The sequence below is a fragment of the Chaetura pelagica genome, unplaced genomic scaffold (genome assembly GCF_000747805.2).
Source record: "Chaetura pelagica isolate M959 unplaced genomic scaffold, ChaPel_1.0 scaffold708, whole genome shotgun sequence".
Taxonomy (NCBI): Eukaryota; Metazoa; Chordata; class Aves; order Apodiformes; family Apodidae; genus Chaetura; species Chaetura pelagica.
Window position 1 is genome coordinate 400,835 of NW_009954405.1, and position 10,679 is coordinate 411,513.

General features: G+C 35.6%; 1 protein-coding gene across 1 annotated transcript in view; it reads left to right on the top strand.

Moving 5' to 3' along the window:
* The window catches only part of TTC13 (tetratricopeptide repeat domain 13), a 34,442-nt gene that overhangs the window by 769 nt on the left and 22,994 nt on the right, over positions 1-10,679 (top strand). The window contains exons 2-8 of the mRNA XM_010004237.1: positions 469-563; positions 3,310-3,385; positions 5,576-5,646; positions 7,850-7,915; positions 8,168-8,260; positions 9,314-9,430; positions 10,038-10,148. Of these exons, the coding sequence (XP_010002539.1) occupies positions 469-563; positions 3,310-3,385; positions 5,576-5,646; positions 7,850-7,915; positions 8,168-8,260; positions 9,314-9,430; positions 10,038-10,148 (629 nt within the window). The remainder of the gene's footprint in view (positions 1-468; positions 564-3,309; positions 3,386-5,575; positions 5,647-7,849; positions 7,916-8,167; positions 8,261-9,313; positions 9,431-10,037; positions 10,149-10,679) is intronic.

Here is a 10,679-nt window from a genome sequence, read left to right on the forward strand (position 1 = left end):
TCTTTCCCTGCTCTGTATGGTCTGTTCAATTTATTTTCCTCTCTGTATTTGAAATGATAGTTGTGCCTTTAATTTTTGGGCCAGAGACACAATCGTAATGCCAAACGGGGATATGTCTGTCCTGTGCCTTTCTTATTTGCTTCCAGCTTCCTCCCTTTTTATCCCATTCTCCACACTTTTTTTTTCTTAGCACCTTCATTTAACTTTGGTTTTCATGTATTTTTAGCCAAAAGCATAAGCAGAAGCAGTGATAAAACTAACCATATAGAAGCAGTCATGTCAGCTGTTGCTTTCCTGACTCTGTGGATGTAGAGCTGTGTGCAGAAAGCACTTCATGAAAGTTCTGCCCTGTGGACTGTCCAATGGGGAAGCTGTTCAGATGAACATGAGGAAATGCAAGATGTGATAATAGAACATACATGTGACTTGTTGAGTTCCTAAAGGTATTTTCTCTCTTTTTTCCCACAGATTCATCGTTTTTGCACTTCCATGAATCAGACTGTGACATAGGAGGGACTTCATCTTGTGAATCTGTTCTTTCTTTCAACACAGAAAAAATTCTGGTATGCTGTCAAAAATATAATATGCAAACCAGTTTTTAATAGATTGTTGAAGTCGCAGATCAGTTTAGCTGCATAATGGGTTAAGATTAAGTTTGCGCAAATAATGGGAAATAGAATCAGTAGGAGTAAGTTCCCAAAAGGCTCAAGTATGAATGAACTCAAGTTGGTAATGAAAGGATGATTTCGTAGTACCCCACCATGAGTCCTAGGGCTGTCAGCACCTTCAACTGATTGAAGTTGATGTTTCTGCTGCAGGCTAACCTTCACCTGGCTTAGTCTGCCAATTCATTTTTTATCTTTAGGGGTGCAAAGGATATGGCTGAAAAAAGGAAAAACATGTTTGTTTTATCCAGAGTAACTGCCTGAGGAGGTTTACCATATAATGTCTGTGAGAGTAGGAGAGTAGGAGTGAGCAATCACTATGTGCACAGATGATAGAGGCTTCAGACTATATTTCACTGTATGTAATACAGACAAGGGATTATTTTGGAATTTGGGTTTTCTTGCAATGCTACTGTTAACCTGTTGATCTTGAACAAATATCATCTTCAGTCTACATCAGAATACAGGTTTGATGTTACTTCATCAGTCCAATAGAGTCACAGATATTGAAAATCTTCAAGTAATTCCCATGTGAATATACAAAGAGACCTTGCCAAATTTGTAGAAATTATTTGCTGTAGGGGAGCATGAAAACAGTATTCTAATTCGAAGCAACTTCTCCAGAGGTGGCATTTGGAAATAAAACTACTCTACTGCAAGTTTATCAAGACAATTATTTAACTTGAATGTTCTCCTTAGACATTACTTCATCAGATATTGATCAGATCTTCTGTCTAGTCTAGTGGTACCAGCAATTCTTGCAAAGACCATGGCCTGTGTATTAGTTTGCTAGAAATTCTCCTGTTGCAAAGAGCAACAATTCAGCCTATCAGGAGCTGGTGCTGTGAAGAAAATTCCTTTCTCATTCCCAAAGACAGATGACTTGCAGATTTTGCATGTAGAGCTGCAGCATATCTGACCTATAACTGGATTCAGAATTTGTTGAAGTATGAATCCACTTCCTCCCCTACCTCAAGAACCAAACAAAACAGACGAGTCAGGTGAGGGTGGGAAAAGCTGTGAGGTGTTTCTCCTGCAAGTGTCACATGCAGCTCTATAATTCATAGGATATTAGTGTGATGCTAGATCCTTTTGTTTGTAGCTTATTCTCCTATACCCAGCATGAAATCGTTAAAGGCATAGGCCTTTTTTGTAAATCCATCAAGGAAAAGGTTTACTTGAGTAAATTTTTTTTTTCTAAAATTAAGACAATTACGGAAGAATAATATTTTGCAGAGTAAAATGTTGAAGATAATTTTATGACATAGATTTTTTGGAAATTACCTGAAGGCCATTGGTAATATGGAAAGGTTGTGTTTGGAGTGGTGTGTTTTGTAAATACATGTGGTCTGCAATGTAGATTTAGTTTTCTAACAGAGGTGTACCTGTTGAACCCTGGTCATTCTTGTGCTGCTTTTTCATGAGGTTTTTCTATGAGGAAAAGAACTTTTCCATCCTGTTACTGGAGGTGCAGCAGTAGGTGGAGTAATAATTCTCAGATTATTATAGTGTAATGTTGAACTCCTATGTGATATCTATATTCAGTAAAACCAAAATTTGGAAAATCTGAATTTATTTTTTTTTTCCTACCCTCCAAAATACTTACGTTTTTAGAGCAACCAAACTTCCTTTTCATTCCTAAGGCCATTAGATAAACAGGGCAGAAAGTCTGCAATGGGATTCAGCCGGTGACTTCAGTGCTTCGTAAATCATTGAAATGTCTGTGTCCAGACATGAGACAAGTACTGAGGCTACTTTTGAACAAGCCAAAAAAAGTGGAAGGGGGAGAACAAAGTGCAATCCTCTCAGTAGAGGAAGTGAAGAGTTAAATATATTAATTGAAGTTAAGGTGTTTAACTGTCTTCTCTGAAGTTAAAGATGTACATATGTGCTGATTAACTGAAGCAAAATAAGACAACTGAGCAGTGAGAGAAGTTATTTTCTCCTTTCTTACTTTCTAAAGCAGTTTGGAAGGCCTGTTAATTAAATGAGAATTTTGTATTTTTCTAACAAACTGCTCTGGTAGGCTCACAGCTGTCTATGGAAAATACTTACGAAAGTGAACAGAGTGGAGCCTTTCTTTATTTCTGAAGAGTTGTATTGTTTGGAGAACAGAACTCTTAGATGAGGCTACAGTTGGTTGAACAAATTTACTGTTAAAAGGACAGCCTTTATACTTTAGTATGGCTCTGTTAAATTGTCTTTATTGCTCAAGAGGTATTCTTTTCAGTCTTTCATTTTCAATGTTATATCCTTCTGTAGTACCCTATCCTTTGCAGGAGACAAAGGAATAATTAGTGGTGTAAAGAGCATAAACTTTCTTATGATGTAGTGCGTGTTTGAGGCTTCCAAAGCTACATGTTAAGGAGATTTAATACAGAAACTTCAGCTGCTGGTAAATTGCTGACAATGTCCTTTCATCTGAACGGCTTGGTTAGACTTAGAGAGGATGACAGCAGCACCTGACTGAAGAGCAGTTGTTCTCCCTGTGGAAAATTAGGAATGAATTTTTTTTCAGTTACCTTAAAGCAATCACACTAGTCTTACCTTTTGATTTAAGGCATTCTCTTAAGGATTTAAGACATGGGTTTTCTATTAAATTCTTAATTGTTGTTTCCTGAACACTTGAAAACATGTTTTACAGAGTCAAGCGAAGTTGCTTGCAGAGCAAAAACGCTTTCCATTTGCTACTGATAATGACAACACAAACGAAGAATTGGGTAAGATGTCTTATATAAGGTTTATGTGCTAATTATTAGCACTGAATGTTTTGAAACTGAACAGATTATTTCTTAGTGATGCATTTATTTTAAAGTGATCCTAGCAAGCCTGAAAATGCAATGACTTTTCTGTGGTCATACAGAGAAAATATGTCTCTTCCTAAAAATCTTTTCTGCTTTGCTCACAGGAATTCTCCACCATGTCTGCTTAAGCAGGTGTTAAAAAATAATTTTGATTAAATCCTGTTAAACAGTCTCACCTACTTCCTGCTTCCCTTTTTCTGCCATTATTGATGACTAAAACTATTCAAGCATCCAGAAAATTTTACAAATAGAATATGCTTTCTATCAAGCATAGATCTTGGATCTGTCGTTCCCTACCACACACTCTTCCTGTTGAGGCTTATAGGCAGCAGGAAGGCTATGTGTATTATGTCCTTATACAGACTGCTACTTGATATTTTTTCAGAGCACGCTCAGCACAGAAAATAAAGGCATTTCAAATAAATCAACAGGAAATACTTTTATCAAAGGATTTGAGGAAGCAGATACGTGCACTGCTTCTCCAAACTGGTATCCTGTCTAGTAAGCAGAGGTATTATGAGGCAGCAAAGACGTTGCTGAGGATGTATGTAAAGAAAGGCAGCAGATGGTCTTATATATAAGAGCAAAGGAAGACTTTGCTTATAAGTTGTCTAAATAAATTAAAGCAATTGAGTATTTTTTTGTTGATATAATTTCTGCTTTCAGCGATTTTTCTAGGAAAATTTAGGGCCTTAATCTTTTTTCATATTCCCAGCATACCTAACTATGTTCATAGAATCCTGCAGGGAATACCGAACTTCCATCTGTCAGAAAATATTTGATGCTTTTTGTATATGCTCTGTAGATTTGGAAGACTGTGCAGGAAGGTCCCTATTCTCATATTTGGCCTGTAGGATGGCAGCTACCTACTCATTTTATTTCAAGTATGTGCTGGTGAGAGGAGCCTGGATCCTTCTTGTTTGTGTGTGTTACTTTAAAATCTTTTGATGAAAAGTAGTGTCAAAAGTATGGGACAGCCTGAAGCAATGTTGGTGCCCAAATACTTGGGCTAATGTATCATTGTTAATGCTTAGATTTTTCATAATGAAGTACTTGTAGTTTTGTAGCATTTAATTAAAGATGGAAAGATTAATCAAAGAGTTAGAGTCAAAAGAGTCAAAGAGTCAAAATCATTAAACAATGTGGCTCTGCTTGCATGAAATTGTCCTGCTAAAAATACCTTAGTTCCACGTGACTTATTTGTCTCTTCTCCCATTTGAGTAAATAATCAAGCCAATAGGCACATCTTCTGTTCTGTTTGGATGGCTGATAAAACTCATTACAAGTATTGGGAACAGTGAATTCCTGCTCTTAGTTCTTCTCTTAGCCATTCATGCAAACTGCCTGGGGAAAAGTTAAAATGTAACTTTCATAGCTCTGGTCTGCAATATACTTGTTTTTTCTGTGGGCAGTGTAGGCAGATCTTAGTCCAGAGTTAAGAGCTGTGAGAGATTAAAGCATGTGAAATGGAACAATCTGGAGAGGTTCAGCTTTCAGAACTGGACTTCAGTCCTACAGGTGCAACCACAGCTTTCCACAGTCTTGTGACTCTACTGTATTTTTATATCTTGTGAAGATGATAAGAACATGTTTCTAAAACAGTTGTTTGTTTCTTTTTCAAACACTTGGCTTCTACTCCAATGAAGGAAAAACTTCCTGAGAGCTAGTAAAGTTTATCAAAATGTGTGCAGAGAAGGATAATCAGATGTTCTGTAATGGAATTACCACAAAAAATTAGCCAGTGTTAGCCAGGCTCAGTTATAATCGAGAAAGCATCTAGAGCTACTAAATGGGATCATGGTACCTTTCCTGGTTCTAAGTACTTTAGGAGCAAACACGGACCCTTTACTGAACAACTTGTAAAAAGGAGAGAAAAAACCCCAAACAAACTACAAAATCCAATTCTGATGAGCACAGTATGAACTGAGTAATTAATGAATACTAGGTAATGCGTGATGGAAGTAATTTTAGTGGCAATTTGGTAAACATTTGACTGCTTAAATATTCAGTGCAATGTAGGATCTTATGTTCAATACAAACTAATTGTAAAATGTATTAAAAAACCCTCTTTTTTTCTGTTTGATTTACGTTTGTAATTTTTTTTAGCTATTGCTTACGTGTTGATTGGCAACGGCTTGTATGATGAAGCCATACGACATTTTTCAACAATGCTGCAGGTAAGTTTTCTGTTTGGACCCCTACAAAAATCACTTTATGAAATTATCCATACAACATACAGCTTTTACTAAAACAGAGATTCAATTAAAGATTTTTAAATGAGAGTAATTATTCTAGGAGTTTAATTATTCTGTTATTAATTTTTTCCATCCAAACATAAGCATACTCCTAAAATCAGGTGACTCAGTAGGTTTGTTTATTTAATGAGTATTTTTCTCATCTGTAGGAATAAACATTTTACTGCATTTCAACCCAAAAAACCCTACAAACCAAACCATCAAGAGAAACCTGATCTATGCAAAATTGAAGTTCTTTTAATTGCCCACTTAATGTGTAGACTGAGATATTTTAATGAGGATTTTTTGCGGTGGTAGTTATTGTGCTCCCAGTAACATCAGAAAAAAACATGACAGAGATTGCTTATTGCTAGTGGCAAGTATCACATTGCTTTCATGATGATAAGTGATTTTGTGTTCTGGGTTTATCCGTCTTCTTCAGTGGTAAGCATTTGATGAGTTCAATATATAAGTAAAACATAACAAATATTCAAACATCTTTTTTTTATCCAAGCTAAAGAAATCAGAAACTTTTGTGAAGTAGAAGGCAGCCACACTTAAAACCAACCCAAATAGTTTAAAAGCTTCAACTAAAGCTTATTTGAAAATAGTGTATCTTTTATGGCTAGAAACGTGGGACTAGAAGAAGCATGATTTTTTTTATCTAAACTGGTTGTAGTACACAAATGCAAGCTGAAAGTATTACTGTAAATACTAGCATGTTGGGTTTTTTTAACTCAAATGTCATATGGCTCATACTGAAATGGAGTGAAAGTGTGGCAATTTAGTGGAATTTTTAAATTGAAATTCCCAGAGGACCAGAATAGGGGGTTTTTGTTTGTTTGGTTTAGGTGTCTAGTGATGTCTGGTTTGTTTTTAATGTGGGAAATTTTATTTTATTTACCCTCATGAGAAATCCTGCTTCAAAACCACTGGACTTATATGATGTTTCCTGCCTTCTCTTTATTAAGAAGGAGACTTTAATATAAGCAAAGATGAGCAAGATACAGGCACTGTAGAAAGGTACTGTGGGAAGTGTGTATATAATATAATAGAGTACCTTTGCAATGCACACCTCTCAGCTGAAATGAATGTCATGCTCATTGTATGCCTGAGAGGTTGTGGTTATGAGTGTTCGCTCTGCCTTCCACCAGGCAATTTTAAATGCATATAAGGTGAGTATTAAAACATTTAACAGAACAAAACAGCCTTGCTTAGCTGCTGTATTAAAAGTAGGTTACTACCTGAAGTTGGTGTTGGCAAAGTGTACACTTGGAATCAGTTCAAGTCTGGCAATCTGCCAGGATTGTTGTGCCTCATGCCTGTTGTTTTGTCAGTGAAGCAATTTGTTTGTAGCCTGTGCTACAAATTTCTGTAGCTGGCTGTGCTGGTTGCAGGTGTGAAGTTGTCATGATTCATGACCCTTTTTCAGGGAAGTTCACTGCATAGGCATTGTTATATCAAGAGAACAGTTTTGCTGTTGTAGTTCTTCAAATTTGGATGATAAACCATAGCTGAAAGAAATAACATTAAACAAGAGGTAGATTCTTTATGTAATATACATCCCCTTAAGTGCCCAATTTGGAAAGCCATGAACTGAACTCTAACCCAAGGCAGGTTTGTTTGTTTGAGTTTTGCAGAAATATTTTGGCAAAATACTTCTAATTTTTCTTGCTGCCTGAGTACTAATTTCATCAGGATGTCACAATGTCCTGGTTCTTAATTTTAAATCTTAAATTTAAATTGCAAACAAAATAAGTTTTGAATGGCTGAATTGTGTTTATTATCACCTCAGATGCCATTAGACAAAAGAAGTCGTGTAATTACCAGTAAGGTTACAAGTAATTAAGTTTGGATAACAGACTATATGAATGTGTACATAGCTTCTGATAGGTGGTCACTGCAGTCTGTTTAGCTCATTTCCCAGACAAATGCTCCAGAACAGTGCCAGTAAATTGAATTGGAAGCTGTGAGCATGTGAATTGTGGACTCTAACACAATCAGTGTCTTTGCCTGACAGCTACTACTTAACATCAGCAAGAATTAAATAGATATTGAAGAAAGATACCTTAAAAAAAACCCCAACAAAACACCACAAAAGTCCCAAACAAATGCAACTGATTGTGTTAATTTTTTATTTTAACAGGAAGAACCAGAGCTCGTTAGTGCAATTTATGGACGAGGGATAGCATATGGAAAAAAAGGACTACATGTGAGTAAATATTTAAATACCTGACTGAATTATTTGAATCCAAACTATAAGAATGCCTGTAACAGAAGAAGCTAGGCTGATGGGAGCTTGAAAGGTGCATCCCGAAGTCTTTGTGCAGTCTTCCTATCATGATGTGTCTGTCTGTGGTAGGCGCTTCATAACAGAGAGTGATGTAGTGGATCCTGCTGCTCTCAGTATGCACATTACTCTAAGTATGCAGTTGTTTGCCTTCTTTATTTTTCCCCTTTTCAGGATATGAAAAATGCTGAACTTGCTCTGTTTGAACTCAGTAGAGTAATTAGTCTAGAACCAGATCATCCTGAAGTATTTGAACAGCGAGCAGAGGTGAGCATTTTTTGTCTCCAAATTTTTTAAGAACTTCCAATTTTGCAATGTTTTAAAGTATTTCTTCACTGATTTCATTACTAAAGCTCTTACCTTTGTTTTTTCTGTGAACATTCCTCCTTTCTTTTAAAACATACATATTTGCTCTCAACTGTAATTTGTGGAGTGTGTATTTGTAAAATGAAACATACACCATATGGAATTACTCTAGCCAATAGAATAGCATATACTATGCCTAATTGTTTAGGTTTTGGCATACAATTAACAAGATGATGTGTTTTGGCTTTTAATACAATGAATAAAAATATCATTAGCACTAAGCGTAAATTTATTGTTAGGACTAGCTGGAAAAATGTGGACCTTGTAAAGAATTGAGTTTTAATCAAACTTTTTGGTTGTATATTTGTGCAAAAGAGTGAAATATCATTAAGAAACAGATATTTTTCATTTTGAAAATAATGTTTTGTTTTGCCAATTAAAGTACAGAAAATGGATTTCAAGAAGCAGATTTGTAGACAAATCAAAAGCATAAATGTTCACGGAAGTCAGCATACTGTGTAATGGTAACTGCCACAATATGAAATTTTAATTCACAGTTTTTGTGTTTTTAATTATTTTATAATACATTTGGAAATAATCTCGATCTAAAAATGTGAAAGGCATTCAACTAATTGGAAGATAGACCATTTTCCATTGAGGAAATATTTTGTCAATATAGAAAGATTTATGAGAATACTTCAATTACATTTTCAGTTGAATGTGTTGAAAAAATTTGAAATAGAGCACTTTGCTTTGGCTGACTTGTTTTTATTTGGAATACTAGATTTCTGCAAGTGTTATTGGTGATATTTGTGTACAGTGTGTTTTTGCCAGATTTTCCCTTTGATAGGGGTTTAAAAGCAATAAATACTGAAGTTTATAGTAGAACTTTCCCACCTGTTCTATCATATACAGTTATTCTGTACAACTGAACATGAAAAGGAATAATCTTTGCATTTCTAAAATCTATTCAGCCTGTTTGTTCTGAACTGTGTTTTTGTATTATACTCTTAGATATTGTCCCCATTAGGACGAATCAGTGAAGCATTATCTGATCTCACCAAAGCTATTCAGCTACAACCATCAGCACGACTCTACAGGCACAGAGGTACCCTTTACTTCATATCTGAGGTTAGTAGATTTTGGGGATTCTGTTTGGTTTTGGCTGTGTGGATGTTTTTGGCTATTGTGGTGGTGGTGTTTGTTCCAGTTGTTCAAGAGCTTCTTTCCCACTGAAGTTAAAAAAACCAACCAAACAAGCAAACCCAACAACAAAAGCTCTGATTTTCCTGTAGTTGACTTTCTGATAGTTCAGAGGCATTCTTCAAGTATTTAAACTGCATATCTACTTAATGCAGAGAATCAGAAAGCAAGTGCCTTGCATGCACATCTTAGACCATTTTGTGCGTTTGAGGAGTAGGATATGGATAAATAATTTGACTTGATTTATAACCTACAGCTGCATTTAAGTAGTATTGTTAAATGCTCTGTTTCCAGCTCTGTATCCGCTTACTTTACTACATTCTATATAGCACTTTCTGTGAAAGTTGGAAGTGTGTGGCCCATTCCTCATTCTTTGATATTCTTACTGGCAGTTGGCAATTGTTGCTGCTTAGCCCTGAAACTGACTTCATGGGTTAAACAAAATTCTGTAGTATGTCTTTATGAAAATAAAAGTATGTAATCCTCTTTATTTGTATGGTGTTTCCTCTGTCATCTAAAATCTACTTTATCACAGGATTATGCAACAGCCCATGAAGATTTTCAGCACTCTTTGGAACTGAACAAAAATCAGCCTATAGCTATGCTTTATAAAGGCTTAACCTTTTTTCACAGAGGACTTTTGAAGGTAAAACTGTGTTAAATAATAGTTCATGTAGAACAATATCCTCTATTCTAAGTTACTTCTGTAAAATAGTAGAAATGTCATAGGTCTTGACATATGGATTTTTTCTCACTTAAGACTCTTTAAGGCAAAAGAGTGCAAGCAAAATGAAAAGGTACCATTGTTGACTGAAGTACTTTGTACTGTGACTTGCAAATACTTGCTGGATCTTGATAAATCAGTGATAACTGACGTGTTTTTAGGGTGCTTTGAAAGATGTTCTTATTTGGCACCTCTGTTAATATCTGCATGGTTATATTCAAAATTTCTTTCTATGAAATAACTCCCTAGATTTTGTGAATGGAAAAGGGTTGAAAAGGAAAATAATTTTAAATTCCACCTTGACTGAGCTGGCAGGCAATCAAGGAAACTGCTGATAGAGACCCCTGCATCTATCTATGTGTGGGTCTTTCCGTTATATGTTGATTCTGAAATGCTCCTATCTAATTTGAGAGAATATAGTTGCTCCTTCACATTCACAAACCAGTAGGGAAA